Source organism: Gymnoscopelus braueri, assembly GCF_963280865.1.
Source record: "Gymnoscopelus braueri genome assembly, chromosome: 6".
NCBI lineage: Eukaryota > Metazoa > Chordata > Actinopteri > Myctophiformes > Myctophidae > Gymnoscopelus > Gymnoscopelus braueri.
The window spans coordinates 53,279,930-53,304,110 of NC_137607.1; the positions used below are offsets into that span (position 1 = coordinate 53,279,930).

General features: G+C 43.1%; 1 protein-coding gene across 1 annotated transcript; it reads left to right on the forward strand.

The window, feature by feature from the left end:
- Positions 1 to 1,763: 1,763 nt before the first annotated feature.
- onecut3a (one cut homeobox 3a) lies at positions 1,764 to 19,887 on the forward strand (the record flags this gene model as incomplete). The annotated part of the gene is made up of 2 exons (XM_080430213.1): positions 1,764 to 2,808; positions 19,556 to 19,887. 2 exons carry the CDS (start codon positions 1,764 to 1,766, stop codon positions 19,885 to 19,887), a joined length of 1,377 nt encoding a protein of 458 aa, XP_080286339.1.
- Between the last annotated feature and the right edge of the window lie 4,294 nt (positions 19,888 to 24,181).

Sequence of the window (24,181 nt, forward strand, 5' to 3'; positions counted from 1 at the left end):
GTGTGTTGTAAGGTTTGACTCTACAAAGTGTGGTTTCACGCTGATGCGAGTTGCATGATGATGTGACACGTCAATTAATATTTAACCATCTATTTATTTAAGATGAGGAATCATGTGCTACTGGCGCCAAGTCCAGCGGCTTTATCAGAGAAAACAGGCAACAAAGCACTCTTATCCAAAAGCCCTCATCAAGGTAAACGTTGCACATAAAGCAAATGATTAAAGCTATAGTCTTATCTTAACATAATGTGTAATGCAATCTTCTTTTAAGGATTCCGAGGTTCAATTTACAACATGACAAAACCTAGCTGGTGAAGAAGTAGGCTACTCAAATGTTTTACTTAAGTAAAAGTTTCAATACTGTAATGTAGAAATACCGCAATGTAGAAAATGTAGTATTGGCATCAACATATAGGCCTACGTAAACTTTACGTCGTACCAAAAGAAAGACTTAGAAATATGCAGAATGTCCCATTCCCAAGGTTTAAAATGTATGAAATGTATAAAAATCCTTTGCAAATCGCATCACTACGCATTGTGAGCTTCTAGATCGGCTATTTTCAAATGAGTCTGACCGAAATGTAGGGCTGATGCAATGTATGTTTTGTAATAATAATAAAAATCTACAAAGTAACTAACTGCAGTTTTCAAATAATTGTATATATTTGCCTCTGAGAGTGGAGTAGAAGTAAAAGTGCTGAAAATTGGAAACACTCCAGTAAAGTAAAAATACCTCAAAATTGTACTTAAGTACAGTACTTGAGTACGTGTACTTAGTTACTTTCCACCACTGACAAAACCTCTGTCTCTGACACACAGAGAGAGCTCGTGACGTCAGCTTGGCCCCAGACAGCCAGGGCGCGCGTTAGCAAGCCTACATGATGATGGGTGCGCGGACACGTGCGCAGGCACAAGCTTAAAATGAGCGCGGGCACGTCAATATCCAGTGGTTATCAACCTTTTCAGGCTGCGACCCCCCAAAATAATAAAATTGAACTGGGGACCCCCCACCCTGACAAGCACTTGGATTGTAGTAGGCTAGTTGAGGCATTACATTTTGTTTGATTGGGTTCCGATTGTGAAAATAGCAGATCTATAAGCTCAGAATGCCTTGCGTTGGAGGCGTTGTGAGCTTGTAGATCTGCAATTTAAAAAAATGTTGCCTCTTTCTTATATTATTTGACAATTTGGCCAATGTTTGACCAGTTTTAGTATAGTTTGTTGTTGATTACTTTTGATACATAATGGTCTTTAAAAAAAAATGTTGGTATTAAAAGGTCTTAAAAGTCCTTAAATTGTCACTTCACTGTCATCTGGGGACCCTTCCCCAAATCATGTGGGGACCCCCCTGGGGGTCCCGACCCACAGGTTGAGAACCTGAACCGCGGACACGTGCGCAGGCACAGCTTAACATGAGCGCGGGCACGTCAATAGCCTATACACGCTGAAAGCTTGGCTTTGGGTAGTAGAGGGTGCTCTATAGGGCGGACGAAATACAAGCAGACGCAGACACACCGACCCACAGCGAGCAGTGGTTTGTGTGGCACAGTTCTGTGGGCGAGATCCTTTAAAACCATGCTGGATTGACTGCACATCAGAGGCAACTACAATCAATGGCTCGGCTTTGAAATCGTTCAAAATTTATTGGAAAGGAGTGTGTGTGAGAAAGAGGCGAGAGTGTGAGAGGGGGAGAGAGAGAGAGCGAGCGAGAGCGAGAGAGAGAGACGCGAGAGAGAGGGGTGGAAATAAAGATTCTTTCAACGATGGAACTTACAATGGAAAACATTGGAAATCTGCACGGCGTGTCTCACTCCCATCAAACGAGTGACTTAATGAACTCCCCGCATCACGCGCGACAGTCTTCGGCGTCGCATCGGAACTTGGTGTCGTCGCACGGACGGTCGGCGATGGTGTCCAGTATGGCCTCGATACTAGAAGGGGCAGGGGACTACCGCACGGACCACGCTTTGTCCGGTCCCCTGCATCCCGCGATGACCATGTCGTGCGACTCCGGGATGAGCCTCAGCAGCACCTACACCACGCTGACACCGCTGCAGCACCTGCCTCCCATATCCACCGTGTCGGATAAATTTCACCACCATCCCCACCCACATGCTCACCATCACCCGGCACATCAGCGGCTCACGGCCGGGAACGTTAGCGGCAGCTTCACCCTGATGAGGGACGACAGGAGCCTCGCCTCCATGGGTAACCTCTATGGCCATTACCCCAAAGATATGTCCGGTATGGGGCAGTCGCTGTCTCCCCTGTCCAACGGCCTTGGGTCTTTGCACAACACCCAGCAGTCTCTCGGCGCCTACGGTCCCGGAGCCCACCTGTCCAACGACAAGATGCTCTCGTCGGGGGGATTCGACACCCACGCGGCCATGCTGTCCCGGAGCGAGGAGCACTTGGCCAGGGGTCTCGGTGGCCACGGGGCCGGGCTCATGACATCGTTGAACGGCATGCACCATCACAGCCATCCGCACTCTCAGGCAAACGGGTCCATGCTGTCAGACCGGGACAGGCAGGCGGTGGGCGGCGGACAGGGGGGTGGGTCGGGTCAAGTCGAAGAGATAAACACCAAGGAGGTAGCGCAGCGAATAACGGCGGAGCTCAAGCGCTACAGCATCCCCCAGGCCATCTTTGCCCAGCGGATCTTGTGTCGGTCCCAGGGAACTCTCTCTGATCTGCTACGGAACCCTAAACCGTGGAGTAAACTCAAGTCGGGCCGGGAAACCTTCCGCAGGATGTGGAAGTGGCTCCAAGAGCCGGAGTTCCAGCGGATGTCAGCGCTCAGACTAGCAGGTGAGTGAGGAGACAGCTCTGAATCTGACTGATGTGGAGGGATCAATTAGAAGTCAATGTGGCGAGACTGTCAATAGCTGCTCAAACACACATTACTAGAAGTTATTAGTCGATGGCATCGAGTAAAACTTCATCATGACAGTTGGGGTGTTAAATGTTTAAGGAAATCTATATTTTGATTGATGTTACAATCCATGATAGTGTAAACAGGCGCTTTACTTTGGCAAGCGCATGCAGGGCAAGCGTTAGATTGTAAAAACAAAGGATAAGGTTGCTACTTTCAACCAAACAAATCTCTGCAAAGACCTATTGGGCTATATTTACGCATATAAACAGAGAGAGGCGCACAGACCAGACAGACAGACAGACAGACAGACAGACAGACAGACAGACAGACAGACAGACAGACAGACAGACAGACAGACAGACAGACAGACACAATGAAGAGGGAGGGAGGGAGAAGAGAGAGAGAGAGAGAGAGAGAGAGAGAGAGAGAGAGAGAGAGAGAGAGAGAGAGAGAGAGAGAGAGAGAGAGAGAGAGAGAGAGAGAGAGAGGAGTACAAACAAAGGAAATCAAAGCAGCTGCGGATTAAAATGATTGCATCTGAGAGACCTTTTACTTTAACGGTGAAATAGTGCTATATACATGATTGACCTTTTAGCAAGCTCCCACTTCTTACATTGTGTAATCAATCCCCCCTCAAGCACCATAGTGTGACTTTGGGCCTGTGCGTCCATAGGGCTGGTATACTGTGTTCCCCTGTCAAATGCGCGAGGCGCAAACAAGATACGTCTGAGGCGTAAGGGCCTGGCCAACGAGTCAGAGGAGCGTGACCTCCTGCGGATCAATAATCCAGGTCCCAGCGTCCCTTTCAAAGTAGCGCACTGATAAATGATCGATTTGAATGTGAAAGACAACGAAACAAACAGATGCGTCTTCTTCCTCCCTGGCCCCGTGTTGAATATTATTCATATGGCACATGCTGTCCAAACGCTGGCACACTGTCTGTTTCCGAACGTGATTTATGTCCTGTGTTTTATCTGCTTGTGGAAATGTGTCGTGTGGGTTGTGCACTGTGAAATGAACCATTTCAATTACAGCAATTATACAACAGGCTGCAGTACGGATTAATAAAATATATACAAGATATATTGTGGAAGGCCAGCCACACACACACACACACACACACACACACACACACACACACACACACACACACACACACACACACACACACACACACACACACACACACACACACACACACACACACACACACACACACACACACAAATTATAAATTAAGGATTCTACACACGGCACGTTTGTTAGTTTGTGACAGGGCATTCAGAATGGTGATCGATATAATTTGGGGTCCAGACTCACTTGCGCAATACCGAGGGATAACTAAACGAAATGCAGCTTTGAAATCTCAGAAGTCAGACTATTAGACAGCACAACTTCCACAAGAGATTAGTAGAGCACTTTGAAACCGATTCAATGGGACTTTAATGAAAACGAGAGACACAATAGGGATAAAAAATAGAGATGGTTGCGAGAGAGACTCTCTCATTGATGTTTGTGTAAAAGGCCCCGTTTAGATTCCAAACGTCAATCAGCGCTTCTGCGTCGTATTTCAGCGGACAGTTCAATTAAGCAGATATAGTGGCATATTTTAGTTCCAGTCAATGCCCTATTGAAAAGCACTTAATGGAATGTAAATTGTTCCTTTGCGCATTTAGTGGGGTTCTGGTAAATAAAGATTTAAACACTCCACAATTGTCTCTTTAAGTGCCACTGCTGTTAAAGCTAATTGGGCAATGGGGTTTTATATCTTCCACACCCTGCGCCAGGATAAAACTCTGGTTCAGTTGACATGCTATTGCTGCCTAACAGTGGCATAGAACCGAAATAGAAAATAGAGCTATTATAGACATTTGTCTGTGGAATATAGGGTTGCTAGGGAACAGCTTGGGTCCAAGTTTATTCCCTGTCATATTCACAAACACTGACACAGAAAACAAACTTGGACCCGATTTAGGATGTAATCAAGTATGAAAAGGTCTAGTGCGTAAATTAATGTGAATTGATTCAGTGACATCTCATAATTTTAATTGATGCTTATTACAACTGCTGTTTAATTATATTGTTTTCTCCGCTTTGCCTTTCTATTAAAGGACGACTTCACCCATTTTCAACCTGTCTTAATATAATTGGTCCTCACTAATGCATGCTCATTATAACATGGCAACATTTTTGTCTAGTCAGTCTGTGTCTCAGAGGAGGGCTGTGGACAGTTCAGAAACCCGCGTCTACCAGTGACATCATCAATGGGGAATCCAAGCTAATAGAATACAGGCTTTCCATTCCTGGAAAGTTAGCATGCTACAATGGAAGCCATTGTTCTCACGTTAATGAAAATACATTTTTCAAAATTTAAATATTGAAGAAAAAAAAACTTCCTAACGATGATGTCATGGGTAGACGGGTTTCTGAAGTGTCCATGCCCTATATGAGAGACAGACTGAGTATAGGGGGAAAAAATGAATTTTATCAGCATTAGTGAGGATCTATTATATGAAGATAGGTTGAAAATGGGTGAAGTCGTCCTTTAACCACTTTCAACATTGCATCCCTCTTTTGGGCATGTCATTAATTATAGACGGAAAAAAAATCTTCAAACACAAACCCCCCCCAAAAAACGATTACAAATACAAATGGTAAATATAGCTGAAGTGGTAACAGGAGCAAGTCTTTGTTGTGTGTTGTGAGCTACCTGCTGTCAGCAGCTTTGAGGCAGAACACAGCTGGGCAAAATGACAAATGACTTGTATGTAAATGGCTGGAGCTACATTTTACTTATTGCATTTAAAATCGCCATTATCCGCGGTGCGCATGTGGGCTGGGAGTGGGAGTTGGAGGTTTGTGATGCTGAAAGGGAGGCTGGGCAATACTCGGTCGGCCACATCAATCAATAAATTCAAATTACTATTCCAAATTCATCACAGTCACACAAATCAATGCAGCTGCCCTGCTTAGCTAATGCGAAAATGCCAGTGTCTGCACACTCACATGACGATCCAGTCCCGGAACGAAAAACAGAGTGGAGAGATAGGCCTATAGGGCTATCGTGTTGTTGGTGGGGGGTTCTGACATGATGGGGAATGTGCCCTTCACGCTCGACGTCTGCTAATGGAATGAGGGCAACGCTTTCCCACTCACCCTATTCTCTCCCTCCAGGTCCAAATGGAAGGTGCAAATATGGATTGGGCGGCCTAAACCCTATAGGCCAAATAAATAGCCTCCGTCCTTGCACCTCGCAATTGCAACTACATTGGTTAAGTAATAATACATAGGCACTAGCTGACCCTGTACTAAGCTATAACCTTTTACTAAACAAGAGGCTGTAAGGAAGACGCAGCAAGGTAGGGCATAGGAGGCATTTAAAGATTGCATTAACGATGAAAACAATTCGTCTTTGCATCTGTGTTGAATTCCACACTCCATCTCAATGTATTTGGTCGGTTCAATAAAGCTGTGATCGATAAGGATAGCCAGTGCATCTATCAATTATCCCGCCTCAGCACTCTCTCCCATTGGTCTCTCCCCCGGAGTAGAGGGGGAGGTTCGCAGTCAGGAAAGGCGGAAAGAGGGTCGCTTAAAAAAAAAAGCAACAAAAAAAAAGCAACCCCTTATTGCACACCTTTTTCTTTCTCTCTGCTGTAATCATGTTACATTTGTTGAGTGGAAAGCAAGCTCGCACTCTCAATATGCCCTTTGGGGTTTCGGTTACACAATCATCAACCGAGTGAACATGCGTTCACTATACGCTATTGCAGACCAGATTCAAAGAAATCATCGATGAAACCTCTATGAACACGAATAGTTCAATCTCAATAAATAAATGGCCCAATATGTTCATATCATTACACTTCTTATTACGAAATCATTTTCCCATGGAATCTGATTAAGTCTGCACATAGCAAATCCAAAGCAATGCATTGCCTGGTTATTGGTTTCCTGTTGTGGTAATGTGTAGGACTGCATGCCATTGCCATGATGTGCCAAGGAGTCTTTCCTCCTGCACCGAGAAAAGCGCAGTTGGTTCATTATCATTTGAATGGCCAGAGCACGTGCCAGGGTGTGTAGGTCAGACCCACAAGACCCGAAGAGGAAAAAAGACGGAGCGCGAGGGTGGGCCGCCTTTATTCACGTTTCAATGGGACACACGCCGTTTACATAGGCCTACTAGGGCAGAAGAGCCCCCCCCCCCCCGCCTGCCCGTAACTAACAATGCTGCGTACGTCCTTTCTCCTCGAAGCGTGCATCAGTGCCCATTTCCATTTATTCAATAGTAAATACATTTTTATTGACCTACTCAATAATTAGTAGTTTCCTTGGCTTGCTTTAACTCACCTATAGATGGGGATGCTGTCCGTGGTGCTGATATGTTCCCTCTACGTAATACGCTGTCCAGTGTCCATGGTGCTGAAATGTTCGAAACTATGCCTGTATGACGCTGTCCGGTGCTGAAATGTTCGAAACAAGGCCTGTGTACATGGCGCTGTCCTGGGTGCTGAAATATATATATACTCTATTCTTCCAGTTTATTTTGCTAATAGGCCTACAGACACTTCTTGTAGGCCAGAAACATCATATTATCATCCAACATTGGCTTCCATAGATCAATATCAGAGTTACGTCAGCTTCACATACAACCCTATCCTTATAGGATTATATCTGAGTCCAAAACCAACTGAGAAATCAAACGTCGGTCTTTGGGGGTTTGAATCAAATGATACGAAATGGAAGACGGTTTATATTATAGGCTAGTATAGCAAGCTATTCACCAACAAAAAACCCCCCCAAAAAACATAAATAGTACGGAGTAGGTCACTTAAGCCAAGGATAATGGTTTTAATTGGAAAGGGCTTTAAGATTTGATTGATGTGGGATCATCTAAAACAGGCTTTTTCATGAAGAGATGGCTTGATGTTAGCCTGAAATGATCGATTGGTACTTTAATAATTGATGTGTAAGGGGAAGACTGGGTGGGGAGTGAACGGTGCAGCTGCGGTTTCAGACTCGCTGTTCACGTTAAGCACAGCTATGTGTGCTGTAAATACAGAGACGCAAATGTACACACATCCTCGATGCTATAGGGGCACACTGTAGTTATCGAACAGCCTTTTCTTATAAGGCTTTTTTCTTATAGGCTATTCTGCTTGAATCTCGGGTCCGATGAGATAGCCTATATAGATGAGATAGCAATGTGGGATTTGGAACATTATCTGCTATACCCAGAATGAAAAACGGTGTGCATGTGCAGCCAATATAGCATATAGCCGGCATGTCGCCTCATAGTTCCCTCTCTCTCCCGTGTGTATGTGATCGGGATATAGAGTGCGTCTGCGCCATACACATTGTTAAGGCCGATCTGGCGAGCCCTGAATCTGTATCGATTTCCATTCCCCGGCCTCTCCTTTCCATCTCTGGAGCTGCGCCATGCAGCCATACACCCCCCCCCCCCCCATCTCTCCACTGTGCAACACCATTTCTCCCATTAACAGCCCACCCTTCATAACACAAAACAGAATGACTAATAAACACTTGCTCTTACACTGGTTTGTTGCACAGGTCGCTGCATGCATGCATGGTGCAACCACAGTCAAACTATGACTTTCACCTTTGATAGACAGACACACCATCTCAATATTTCTGGAATCATGGCGCAATAGAATTAGCCACGGCATGAAATGACTTTCATTCACTCAACCATAAGCTATAGTCGTTGTGCAGGTATTTCACGCATGAAATGAAACATTCAAGTTGCTATTGCTGTAATTTTGCAGAATATAACGTGAGTAGAATTCAAAATAGTAAAGTTGCCATACTCCAGCACCCACATACGTCATCACCTCCTTTGTGTTACTGGAAACGGCCAGCTGTTGGACTCCGCGCGCGCGCGCGCGCACACACACACACACACACACACACACACACACACACACACACACACACACACACACACACACACACACACACACACACACACACACACACACACACACACACACACACACACACACACACACACACCACACACACACACACACACACACGCTTTGCAATTATAAATGCAGCAGAGCAGAGGTCTGCGCAGCATGGCTCTGTACAGTCTAGAACACCGTCTATTCTATTTTAGATGATCAATTCCTATGTTGCTCCGTCGCCCCCTCGCCAAACCGGATCGATAGGAGAGAATGACCTTTAAATCAAATTGCTCACAGACTCGGCTGAATACATGAGGCAAGCATCAAAGAGTTAAAAGGCGTTGCGTGCACCACATATTATAATCTAAATCTGAAACCGCATGCCTACCGTTTGTGAACCATTTTAGGGCTATAATAATACTAAAGAAGATGACGTTCATACGCTGTAGCACCCGATGGCTTTGATGTATAGGCTATAGCCTATATCAGTGTATTATTTAATGTTGAATTATACAAAACACAGTAAACGATGGCTTTTGACCCGATGGTCGCCAAAGAAGGCTATCGTGGCTCCTTAGAAGCCATTGATTGATGTTATTGTGCAATAGGAATGTTGACCAAAAACAGTGAAGTGACTGGCGGCATCTACCATCAAAAACTAGGCTCCTTGTTTCTACCAGTGGTTCTCAAAGGGCGTTCTCAGGGTTCCTTGAGGGGGTCAAAATGACCCTTACAAGTCTGTAACCCTGGCAGTAACCCTGGCATTTGTATACTGTCAGAGTTAAGGAGGGGTCCTTGAAATTTTTAAGTTTGAGAACCACTGCTATATACCTCCACTGGTCCAAAAGCTGCCCTCGAAGCTCGAATTATAAATCTCTGACCAGCACTGGGCGCTGAAACACCAAAGCATCTACTCTACCGCGTCGCGGTAGCCGCTTATCTGAAGCCCTGACAGGCCATTGCTTATTAAGGCCCGATAATGGCTTGTTTAATGCGCATGCTAAGAAACACGCGGCAAGGACACATTGTCAACGCAATTAAAGGAGAGAAAAGGCGCATATTCAATTTAAGAGTGACTCACCGAGGTAGATTGATAAGAATGGTTTGTGTTGGCCTGATTAAATCAGGCTGCCCATATAGACTGTTACCCAAGAGAGTAGTGGCGTGCTAATCGTTGCTTATCCATTTGGTGGAAAATAAAAGAAATAGCATATAATGAGTAGGCCTAAGTGGGACATGTTTAAAGGTGTCCGGCTTCTATAGGCCATTTTGTTGAGAATAAGATATGTCGGGATTTGAACGGTTTAATTATTCAAATCTTTACCGCCAACCAACCAGGTATAAGACCGTGTCCTGTATAAAATGTCTTATTAATTGATCAGAGATGTTTTCTATTTCGTGATGGAAGCAGATGGTTTGATATGGAACCTCTGTAAACCACTCTGCAGGGTCGATCACAACAAAACCGCAATCACTGTCTCGCTCTCGTTCGTACACACACACACACACACACACACACACACACACACACACACACACACACACACACACACACACACACACACACACACACACACACACACACACACACACACACACACACACACACACACACACACACACACACACACACACACACACACACACACACACACACCTTGCCGTACCCACAAATGCAACCTGAAACCTCCAGTTGGGCAAACCCACACAAATCAACAAAGGAACAAAACGACTGTGAAATCAATTGATGAATTAATCAATGTTAGCCTATATATGTCTTTTGCATAGCATGCTAATACATACTGGGAGTAGGCAGCTCTAATTTGAATAATCACACAGGCTACGTGATCTGGCTGGTATTGCTGGACTGATTGATTCATAGCCAATTTAAAGCTCTAAATTGTTTATTAATTTTATGATTATTTTCACCATTACCGATTTTACTATCTATTTCATTCAAGTATTGATGTGTATGCACTGTGTGTCACACACTGTGTGTGTGCGTGTGTGTGTGTGTGTGTGTGTGTGTGTGTGTGTGTGTGTGTGTGTGTGTGTGTGTGTGTGTGTGTGTGTGTGTGTGTGTGTGTGTGTGTGTGTGTGTGTGTGTGTGTGTGTGTGTGTGTGTGTGTGTGAGAGTGAGAGAGAGAGAGAGATCCTTCACTGAATATTTTTCGTTTAGGCCAACGAAATACTAAATAAAATTAGGCCTCCTAACATTACTTTTTATTAAAAATGTTGTTTGAATTTAACAACAACCGTGCAAACTATTATTATTATGCCTATTATTGTTTTGTTAGTGTTCTATTAGCCTATACCTTTCATTGTTGCATTGCTATATTATTGCTCAATTTATATTATCGTGATTTTTTTGGATATAGCCTATAAAAATCCCTTATTTCTTTTCAGCTGATAATTACAGGATGTACAAGCTGTATCAAATTGAACTTTGAGACGAAATTTCCCAGTGAACACTCACCATAAATATGGAAATTGATAAATACTGTTGACCCACATATTTTTTTTATCTTGATCTTCCCAATTGTATTTGTTAGTGCATAATAATCATGGCGCTCATGCGAAAAATAGAGATGATAAAATTAGCCTTTTGTGATCCACTGGTGTATTTTAGTCTAATAATAATCAGAGCTAGCCTACTCATAAAACTGAATTCCAAAATCAAATAACACTATACAAGTTGAAGCCGTTACTGTGTGGTAAGTTTCACCGACTTGTTGCTATAAATGCGCAAATAGCCTAAGTCGTATAACTGAAGTAGGTCAACAAAATAACGTATAAGAATAACATTTTTATATCACAAAAAATAAGAATCCGTCACCAATAGAAATACCCACGAAGGGAGCAGTATTCTGGTGTGCAGATTTTATTGTTGTTTTAATGTTATAGTTTTGATCCAGCACCCATAACAGCCAGGACAGGATGTGCGTGCCCTTTGTCACTTTGTGACACCTTTTTCAGCCTATATAGGCCTACACATTATTATGCATGCAACTATGACTTGGAAAAGCAGCAGTATATAGTCTACACAAACTTTCTCTCCCTGCACAACACAGCCCTAGTGGCTCAGTATTAGCCTGTATGTCTGAAGGCGCTTATCAATAGTAAGTAGATATTAAAAAAGAAGTAGGGTGGAGGTTGAGTCCCATGGGCGACAGGGAGACTGTTTCTCACAGGCAGTAGCCTGGCCTTTGCGGGCGAGAGTCGCACCGCACCCAATTTCACATCAGCCCCGTTCAGCATCGATCTCTGTGAGGCCGGCTGGCCAGGCCCATGGTGCGGTTACCTATTGATCCCCTCCATACCCTTATACCACCCTCTACTCTCCCACTTCAAATCACACGAACACCTACAACCCTGCTGCTGAGGTAGCTTTCACACGCTCTGACATTTCATTATTTATTTTTTCACGCAGTTAGGTTGTTTTGCTTGCTTTTTTTCTTTTGTGGCACGAGTGTGCAATTGTCTGTTTGTTGACTTGGACTAAATGAACATACTGGCATATATATAGACCTACATTCAAATAATTTACAAATATTTAGGCTATAGCCATATATATATATGTGCCTATATGTGGCCCCATTTGTCAAATGACAATCCTATCTCGCAAAATTATAGGAATATGTTGGTGGGTTCTACAGGTTATGTAGCCATATAGCAATTGTAGAAATGTTAGACCTTAATTGACGAATGTTTAAGCACGTTCTAATCAAGTATGCTTTACTTTACTTAAAAACATTTTTAAAATATTTAATTTTTCAACATTTTGTACAAAATAGCCGAATTTACATCGAGGTGCCCAAAGATGTCCCTATAGTGCCCATGCTGCACCTATCCTGTTACCGCTTACCGGTTCAATAACCCCCCAGAAAAGTAGCCTATGTCTCCACCAGTTAGAAGCAACACGACGAGAAAGAAAGTGAAAGCGCAAGGCTTAGAAAATAAAGCATTATAATTATTATCATCATCACCACGCATAACTGGTTCAAGCAATTATGAGTGGAATCAATGATAATCTTAGATAATAGAATATCACGACCACTGCTGCAGCGCAGAGTATAGGCTACAATACTATTAACTTGGCAAAAAATAATGCAGGTAGGATTCAGTCATACAGTTCTCTCAATCATGCACTTAAATGGCTGAATGCTTTTCATTATCTAAAAAGTCATAAGCAGAAAGATGATCGAAAACAGCCATCTTTATTGATTATCGAATCGTTGACGCACTGTAATTTCTCAGGCTTTATCACTATAGGCTACATAGAGGCGTGTATAAAACATAATAGCATTGAATAACACACACATTATATATATATATATATATATATATATATATATATATATATATATATATATATATATATATATATATATATATATATATATATATATATATATATATATATATTTGGCCGTCAGATGTAGGCCCTAAAATATAACTTGTGATCTGTGAAATATCTTCAATCATGTTCAAGATTTAGATTTTAGGCTGAGAATGACCATAATAGAAAATGATATAACATTTTTTTTTAAAATGGCTATACCCCAGAACAGTGAAAATATACCTAGTCCTGGTTTTGGACTAGTGGAATGGAATGTATAAGGGAATCTGAGCTGCACCCTTCAGATTGAATGTTATTGAAGTAGTGGGGAATGCCTTGCAGCTGAGCGGCGAGGAAGGCAAACAAACAAATTGTGTCACTTTATCAGTATATTAACACCAATTCTCTCTCATTACATTAAGGAGTATTGAACTGGAAGTGTTTTGGACTGGCGAGAGAGCTTGGCACTGCCCTGCAGGTTGAATGGAATAAATACTGTACAAACAGCCTTTTAAATTGTATAGTTGTCGATACCACACTATCAATCTTCATCTAACAGTCTGACTGAGAATGTTAAAACTAACAGCACTTGCTAAAGAAAAACATAATCCCGCGCCTTTTGAAGTAACAGGTATTTGGAAACTGGCACGGTAGCTATATATGCAGTGGTTCCCAAACCTTTTAGCTCGAGACCCAAAAGAGAAATTTGATGTCTTCAGGACCCAAACTAGTGAAAATAGCAGATCTACAAGCATGCGCCACGAGCTTGTAGATCTGCTATTTTCATTATTTATTTATTTTTCAGTTCATGGAATTTCTTTTTTAATTCATTTATGAAATTATTTTTGAAAGAAATGTTAGATTTTCTTTCTTCTGAATTGAATTGAATTTGTGTATTTAATTTATGAAAAATTGTGAAATTTTTAAAAATAATAATGATATAAAACAAAATGTAGGAAACAAAAAATAAAGGCATATTTACTCATGACCCATAAAAATCGGTCCGCGACCCACAATTGGGTCCCGACCCAGTGTTTGGGAAACAGTGGCCTAAAATGTTGATGGTATAGTTTTCTCACAACAAGCAGCCTAGTGCTAACGTGTCTTGGAAGCAAATGAGAGCATTTAAACACGCCGAACCGTAACCAGTAAACTTGTTTATTGGTAGCTTAATTAAATCAGTCGTTAGGGCCATAACCATTCACCACGTTTATAGCCTACCTTATAGAGTACACAAAAGGACAATAAGTATAGGCCTACAATTAACATTAAATTGAATGAATTGATTGATTGAATTTGAAGCCCTATGTGGCGATTTTGGGAAGCGCAAATGAATGAATGCCATTGTGAGATGATCAAAGACAACGTGAAAAAGGGTCCATTTGGTTTCATTTCACGCTCTCAAGAGTTAAATGATTGTTAAACATCTGCATTACTTAATTAAATCATTGTTATTTTGATCAACGTTTGCCTGTTCTCTCCTAGGTACTAACATCAATACAGCATGAATTGTGGACACAACGATAGCAAAATATTCTAAAGTCTTGGGTCTGAGCTAGAGTCTAAATCTCATCAAATGGTGGTCCACGGTTCAAATGCCAAATAAATAATGGACCTTGATATGAAAAGGGTTGAAAACCACTCTAGCCTATATGATCTGTAATAGTGGGTCATGCTGTTCCTTTCCATCGTGTGCCAACTAGAGGGGGGCAAAGAAAGGTTGATGAGCACGTTTCCCTTTCCAGAGTGTTTTGTGCCTCCACCCCTCCATGAATGTGCACTAGGCCTATACTCCCCCTGCAAGGCATAATTAATTGGACGAACTGAATTTCACACACGAATTATTCACGAATCCATCGATCGATATTGAACACACAGGGCCTTTCTCTTAACCCCTCTTGGCGTGTTGTGATGCAAGGAATTTTAATGCCATCGGAAAATATACGTTTTTTTTAGCTATATATTATTAACTTAAATTTACTGTCGACAATTAGACCTAAAGCAATTTGATGACAAACATTATGGGCTTTATATGATTATTCAAGACCTTTGAATAATAGTGTGTCCCTTGATTAACAGTAATGTAAAAAAAAAGTTCAACAGGCTATATAGCCCAAAATTATGCCTGTATGACTGTGATTCTCAACCAGTGGTCCGGGGGACCACCTTGAGGCAGGTTCCAGGTGGTCCCCAGCTAAATGATGGAGAGTTGGTAACCAAATGGACCCTTATAGATCTTTACAGTAACTCTTGAGAGTTAAAGATCCCTTACGGGTCCATTTGGTTTCATTTTACACTCTCAAGAGTTTAGAATTATTGTTAAACATTTGCATTACTTAATTTACAATAAGTCTACACAATTAAGAGAATGTAGAAGAATTGTTATTTTGATCAGCCTGTTATCTCTCCTATGGTACCACATCGATACAGCATGGAATGCATTACAAAATATTCCAAGTTTTGGGTCTGAGAGTCTAAATCCCATCAAATGGTGATGAATCCGTGGCTCAAATTCCGAATAAATGGCCCTTGATTAAATGAAAAGGGTTGAAAATCACTGCTGTATGAAATAACCCATAAGCCCTAAAGGTTAACAGGCTTATAATATGTTGATTAGCTCAATATGAATGACTTGCTTTAGTTATTTTCATACAGATATATGACCACCTTTTACACACCTCCATAGAAGAACTATAAGCAAACACTCAACCCAAAATAGGATTTCTAGTCTGGCGTGGGCTGTTCTCTTTCTTTGTGCATGAGTTTGTGTCGGTCTCTGTGCGCTCGGTGCCTACTGTAGCTCTAAAAGCTGCAATGATCGATTTTTTCTTTTCTGCGCCGAGCTTGGTTCAGTAATCAGGGCCCCCTTCCTCACCAATCGATCGATATTGATTACTAAATCCAGCGCCTGTAGCAAAGGCAGCGCTGCACTATGGCGCCCCGTGCAGCCAGGGCACAGCGAGAGTGACACCTACCGACAGACAGACGATAGAGCACCAAGCTGGACTCCCACAGTGGTTGATTATATGGCAGGGCATGACTCACCATTGAAATAAGCTGGAGAGAAGAGGAGAGAGGGGGTTGGGGGGTTGTTTTGGCAGAATGTCAGTGGAAATGCTCGAGTTTTGTGAGCCATATATTGGCATAGAGTCAGAGAGCAGTACAGTGTTCTTGGAACTGGAACAGGGAGACACATCTGAGGGGAAGGTTTGTTATTTTAAAACATTTAAACATGGAAAAGTATGACCAACACTGCCTAATATTAACTGAGAAATATTACCTTCCCTATTTGCAACTTAGTCATAGATTTGTGAAATTATATTATTTATAGAACATGATGGGAATAGAAAACAAGAACATGGATGTGTAAGACTTTCCTTCCATCAATAACACACATCTTATTCCTTCCTTGTTTTTTCTAGATACACACCATGACCGTAGTAAAATTACCGAAAAGGTAAAACAAATTATATACTTTTTCCTTAATAAAACGCACCACAATCAAAAGTAACCTTATAAGGCTTCTGGCATGCATGCTTGTCATAACAGCTTTGCAGAGGACAAAGGGCACAAAAACAGATAACGGCAAAAGATATGAAATATCACAAATGTTAGGACATGTTGGGTCAGGGTGTGTATGTATGTGACCTGCATATCATATGAGTGAAAACAAAGGCTCCCCACCATCTGTAGGAGCAAAAAGTATAAGTCACAGAATGTTAGAAAGGAAACCAAGGGAATGCAATTGGTGGTGAGGTGGGTTTTTTTTAGGGTGGGAAAAAACCCCATCACAAGATATTGTTATTTGTAAGAGATACATTTATCACATATGATTCACTACCAATTTCATCCCTATAGCATTGTTGGGTTCAATTCTTATTGATTGTCGAGTTGCAGGATTTTCACCACATTAACCCTGGCATCCCTAATTTGGGCACAAGTTTTTCAGAAATCTTCAAACATGTACAAAAATAGCAGAGCTGCAGTCCCACAGGTCGGATATTTTTGCTATTTGTTGTACAACGAAATATATAGAGCTTACATGGTTACTTGCTTCTTTACATAATATTGTAATTAGACCTTTCACACGCGAAAATATCCAGCGGATGTTATTATTTGAGCAAGAACAAATCGACATCAAGGTCAATAATTCATTCATTAAATGCACCTTTTTGTGCATTAACTTCACACAGATTGAAGAGAAACATTCAATTCTGATGATACACCACACATTTTGAATCACTTTAGGAAAAGTCCAAACCACGCAATAAGATAATCATCTTCATCATCATGGCCACAGTAAATTTTACAGTCACACAGCCAAATCCGTAGTGTTAACTGTATTTTACTGTGCACAACAACACTTCATCCCTGCCTTCATTAGTCTTGTCTCCAAAGATACACGTTAGTGATTGATATGATTCTGCTGCATATACATATATACAAGATGTGCATGAGCGTGTTTATTTGTGTGTGCATATCTTTGTGTTTGTGTACAGTATGTGTCCTTGCATGCGCACGTGTGTGTGTGTGTGTGTGTGTGTGTGTGTGTGTGTGTGTGTGTGTGTGTGTGTGTGTGAGAGAGAGAGAGAGAGAGACACACACACTCACACACAGAGCTGCAGTGTTGATGTAAAATATGAATATGATGGATGGGCCTGTGTGCAGGTTAGACATCTGTAGTAAACAGATTGGACTGCGATGGCTGATCAATGGGCTCTGCTCCACTGTAATTAGACACACAGCGCCACTGCTTGGCTCCAGCCACTTCAGCACAATCACACACACACACGCACACACACGCACACACGCACACGCACACACACGCACATGCACACACACACACACACACACACACACACACACACACACACACACACACACACACACACACACACACACACACACACACACACACACACATGCGCAGGCTCGCAGATTCTCTCTCTCGCACACACACACACACACACACACACACACACACACACACACACTTATATGCTAGGAACACATAAGCTTTAAGTGCTTACTGTACATGCAGTCACACACTAGGCATAAGAGTGAGAAAATAGTCTATCGTGATACAAGGCATAAAGCGAGAAGACAGCCATCTTGCTATCTTGTCTTATTTCTCTACCTCTCCTCAGTGAGACCATAGGGAAGCTGAGAGGGACACACAGTGCAGGAGAGAGACACACAGGAGAGATGTGTCTCTGGTAGGATTTGAACCCAGGGCCAGCAGGGCTCCAGTGTGGCTCCATAGTTGGGGTATAGTGTGAACTTCTACACACCATCTCTGAGCACCGGTCTCTCCCTTTTATCTACACACGTCTACCTCTACTACCCCATTCACCCATCCCCTACAAATACCGCAACTTATAACAACACACTTACACTCCATGCAACATTCTATTAACTATTAATTTCTCTGTTCCCTGGCTACAACCCCGCCAACCCCACCAACTCCCATGGGGCCACTCGATGGTGTTTTCTTTTGAAAATTGCTCTGTGCATGTTGCGGGCGCTCATAGCGAGTCCGTGCACGCATCTCTCTGGTGTTTGTGGTGGAAAGGAGTGGGTTATAAATACCCTCTCGGAGCTCAATAGAGTAGTGGGCTCCAGTGGGGTTCTTTTTGAAGTAGCAGACTGCAGAGCTGCTGGGGGGGGATTCTGGCCTCCGTCCCCGCGGAGAACACTCTCCACCCCCCCAATTCCTACAGCAATGTGGGTCAATATCTCCCTCTCTTTCACTCCTCGTTCCTCTCCCTCCCTCCCTCTTCTATAACCCCTCTCTTTCGGGTTCTGAGACACACAAATGTGCTCACTTTGACTCGTCCCTCTTTCTTTCTTTTTCTTTTTTCTTTCTTTCACCAACCAACCTTTTCTTCCTTGTCTAACCTAGTCTCCTCTCTTCTTTCACACACAGATCCACATGCACAGACACACAAAAAAACGTTCAATTTTGTGCAACAGTCACTCAGTCCCCCATTGCGACTCAAACTGCATTAATATTGAATCAAACAGCAGCAGTGTCTCCAGCTAGCAGCCCCCCCCCTCCCACACACACACACACACACTACCACCCCAACCTATCTCTCTCTCTCTCTCTCACCGCGGGCTGGCTCCCTGTCTGCACTCTGCAGGATGGAAGGAATAGTCCCACTGGGCAGAAGGCATGGATTAGCTTTAAATCAAGTTTAATATACAACCATATAGCTGGAGCCGTAGAATCTCTCTTGGTGTATTAACTTGTTACATGTTTAAGCACAGGCTAATAATGTGTGTAGTTGCTTTGCGTTCACCCACCGACCCCATCCCAGGCTTCTACTATGAATAGAATGAAGTTTGTATATTTACCTTGATGTCTGTTTTTCTTCCCTTTCTCTGCTTCCTATCCTGATCCCCATTGCCATCCCTCCCACCACCCCCACCCCCACCACCACCCTCTTCAAGCCTGCAAGCGCAAAGAGCAGGAGCAACACAAGGACCGCAACATGGCGCCCAAAAAGCAGCGCCTGGTGTTCACCGACCTGCAGCGCCGCACGCTCATCGCCATCTTCAAGGAGAACAAGCGCCCGTCCAAGGAGATGCAGATCACCATCTCCCAGCAGCTGGGCCTGGAGCTCAACACCGTCAGCAACTTCTTCATGAACGCCCGCCGCCGCTGCGTGGACCGCTGGCACGATGACCACGGAACGAGTCCAGGGCAGCCGGGCACATCCGCCACCACCTTCTCGAAGGCCTGAGAGGAGGAGAGGGGCCTTCCAGAGAGCTGGGGACACGGGTTGGGAAGGCAGGTGGGGGGAATCGGTGGTTAATATTTGTCTAGATCGTTGCCCCCTACCTGGCCTGGACCATCTGAACGTGTCCTCTGCCTCAGTTTCATTTGTGCCATGCAATCACCTGGTCAGTGACAAAAACAAAAAAAAACACAATAAACCACAACCTCCAGCTCCTCCATCCACTGGACTGTTATGAAAACCTAAAGGTCAAACGTAAAAGTCAGGTCCACTTCACATCATCACACACACACACACACAAGGACAATCATTGTGTCTTTTAAAAAAACTAAACTCCAGTTTTATGACATCTGCGTTGCTAGCAATTAAAGAGTCACCAAAGATATGACATTTTTGTTTTTTGGACACCATCAGACGGCAAATGCCAGCCCTCCTTGTCCACGTTATTTCCTTCTGATTCTGCTTTTCTCCCAACTCCCCTCTTTGTGTCTGCCTCTCGACTCTCTTTCTCATCCCTCTGCACCTGGATGCAACAAGGGCATAGAAGATGATGAAAAAAAAGAAAGAGCGGCAATAAACCTGATGGAACAGCACATAGCCCTATTATCAAAGCCCCATCCTGCACACACAAGGCCACCATAAAGAAAACAACAACGCATCCTATGAAAAGAAAATAACAAGGCGCTCCGATTCTTCTCTTCCTCCTCCTCCTCCTCCTCCTCCTCTCCATCTACCTCCCCCCTCCCCTCCTGTACTCTCCCTCACTCCTCGGCCAGAGGTATTCCCTGCTGGCCAGCCATTTCAGAGAGCAGCTCGGTCTGATCATACTGCAAACTAATGAATTGAAAAATGAATCGATGCAGACAGAGAGAGCGGGACCTCGACCCCTCCTGAAGGTGAAACTCAAGACGCTCGGCAGTGAAGATACTCAGGTCTGCCCGGACCAGGTCTATATTTTTTGCACAGATGTCGGAGGCCTGCAGGGAAGACTGTCATTGTCGTCGCTGCTCTCGAGGAGAGCGCCCGAAGCCGAGAGTCTGGGTTTCTCTGACCGACAGGAGAGGCGGGTTGATATGTCTGGACATGCTCTTTGTTCTGCTGGGAGCTTTTCCTTTTTGATCAATAACTGAGAACCAAGCGACAACAACACGCTCGGGCATCCAGCCAACTGCATTACAGCTGCACAGAGGAAGCAGAATGTAAGAAGAGCACACAGAACCCAGTGGAGATGGGGACACAAAAGGCCTCACAGCAGCAACAGCATCAGCAGCAGCAGCAGCAGCAGCAGCAGTAGTAGCGGCACCTCTCCCTCCCCAGTGCTGTCCGAGCAGCTGGCGGAGCAACAGTGCCCCCTACTGTTAATAGCAGAGACATGTAGCCATGCAAGTGCAGAGCAGAGTGGAGGAGGGAGGCAGGATGGGAGGGAGGGAGGGAAGAGCCACTTGGAAAAGTCATGGCACAACACGTTCAGGCCCTCACAGCTCTGTGAAGGCAGATCAATAACAAACCATTATCCTATTGTTGTTCTTCATCCAACCAGCACTGGTGAAGCCAGAGGAGGGGGGATGGTTAAACTCAATGCTGAAAATGCTGGGAAGTAAAAAGCAGGGATTTAGCTAAAACACAAACATTACATGGTTAATAGTCGAAAGAAAAATTGACAGCTGTATCTTATAGACAGTGCAGAAGATAGGACCCCCCCCCCCCACACACACACACACACACACACACACACACACAGTAAAACAAATAACTGATAGAAGGGCACTGAGGGTATTACTAGACACTGACACATCCGAGGAGCTGTGGAGATTTAATTTTTACATGATTTCAATCACCATTTTTTCGGGAGGCTTAATGTTTTGACAAATCAAAGGTTTCTGACCCAAATCCCATCATCTATTTATTAATTTGGTTTATTCCTTCAGTTATCCTTCTACACTTACAAATCCTCAGTGTTAATTTATCCATATGTAACTCTGAGAATGTACAGAGAGTGTACACTCTCAGATTTAAATTAACAATCAGGATTTGGAGTGAATTATGAAAATACGATTTGATCTAATGCAAATCGCCTCCTGGACAGACCCCCACACATGGGTTTTCTGTAATCAACTACCACTCTTGACCGTCAAAATGCTACAAAAATGTGTGCCAATGCTAACTGCCTTAATGCTAATCAGAGAATATGGTACAACGTTCACACACAGCTACAGTGTGTCCCCACTCCTTACTGATGACGGGCGGTATGTGCCATAGCAACCAACAATCAACTTTTAACTGAATTAGAATATACTTTTTTAGTAAAAACAAAAAAACAATGAACGAGATTTTAAGGCGTACAAAACCAAACCTCAACTGACAAAAGGTATAACAAGTATGTGTTACCAAACTGGACACGCATTTTGAAAACAGAAGAAAATCTTTCTCTCATTCTGTCTTTGGTTCTACCTCCTCTGTCCCTCTAAATACCCCACTGTTTCCCCCCTCTTTCTCTCTTTCTCTCTATAATATTGATGCGGGTATTTAATTAGTACCATAGACACAAAGTTTCTATTTCTTGTTACTATTGTGCTCTGTTGTGCAGAAGTAAGGCACCTTGTTGATAAATCAAAATAAAAAAGGAAAAAAGAAAGGACTTTTTAAAAGGAAAAAAAAGGAGGGGAGAGACAAGGACCGAGGCCAATGAAGGACATATTTTTTTGCATTCTATGTGAATATTGACTCGGAGGAGACATTTCCCATGAGAAAGAAAAAAAAAAACAGGGAGCTGTGGAAGAGAAGAATGAAAGACGGATGTGTTCTCTCTCTCTTTTGGCATTTTATGTCTGAACTGTGGTCATTTCAGCCGCCTTTTAAAGCTGAGCTCCAAAAATGGGGTATAATGAAAAGGAGGGAGGGAGTGGGTACAAAACATGACCTCCAAATGTCCTTGCTGATTCAGTGTGCATTGGGGGGAGGGTGGTAGGTGAGGGGAGGGGGTGAAGGGAGGGACTTAAAAGCTATCTGTATGGTCTTAAAAAAATGCAACTGTAGCATTTCCAACAATGTAGTCAGATCAGATTAGCTGTGCCGATTAGATAAGAGATGGTCATTGTAAGGGGGGGGGGGGGGGGTAGAGGGGGAGGGAGTACTAACTAACTTCATGTTGCTGTAAGCAGTGAGTTAAAAGTCACCAAAGGATGATGAGTTTAAATAGATTTGTGGTACGCCGTTCAGCAAGCATATAGAGGTACATAGCTAGATTCAGCTCTAGATATTATAGGCTGACAAAATGACATTTGTTTGTAGTGAGAGAACCAATGTGGCTACCTCACTAAGCTGAGTGGTTTGTGAAACCGCCACCGATACCAAAGATACTCCTGCCTACCGGTCCTAAACTGCCTAGGGGGACACAACACAAACCAAATAGAGACCCCCCCCTGTTCAATACCATAACTGATAGACACACTGATTATAACCTAAACCTGCGCAGCAAAATCCTAAATGTATCCATTTGGTTTTATTTTATTCATTTGTAACTCTGAGAGTGTACAAATGTACATTTTTATACTCTCAGAGTTAATTTAACACATAGGATTTTACTGTTTACACACACATACACACACATGCGCACACACACACACACACACACTATACAGTGCAGTCAGACTGCATCGTGCCATACAAGAGGAGGTGGCTACCTTGCAGATAAGAGTTGAGTGCCTTTTCCCTTCAACCACGGGTGGGACTGCACCGGATACACACACGGTGCATGCACGCACACATGCACACCCATTTATAAACATACATTTAGACAATACACCCATAATTAGATGGACAGAAATGGGGGGGGGGGGGCAAAGAGAGGGACGCAGAGTGGGGGCTGTGTCAGCATTTTCTCCATATTGACTTTCCATCTTCATACACTAGAATACAAGCACTTTATCATGTAGAAAGTCTATAAAACATTTTCTATACACTATTTATTTGAAACAAAATAATGTTACTCCTTAAGCTGTCGATTGTCTTTGTTACTGTATAGTTGACCTTATGGTAGCTCGCTCACAGCCTTTCATTTTTTCATTGTCCAGTGTTGCTTAAATACCGTCTCTTGGCCACTTTACCTCTCTCTCCACAGAGATATTTTTGTGTAACAGAGAGAGGGGAGGTAAGATGGTAGAGGCTGTTAAGCACATTGTAGTTGTAATACTTTACCACTAAAAGTATCTCTCTCTCTCTCTCTCTCTCCACGATGTGCAAGCACAGAGGCTGCACTAGAATAGTGTGGGACAGTCATTGACAATTAAGACACAAATCC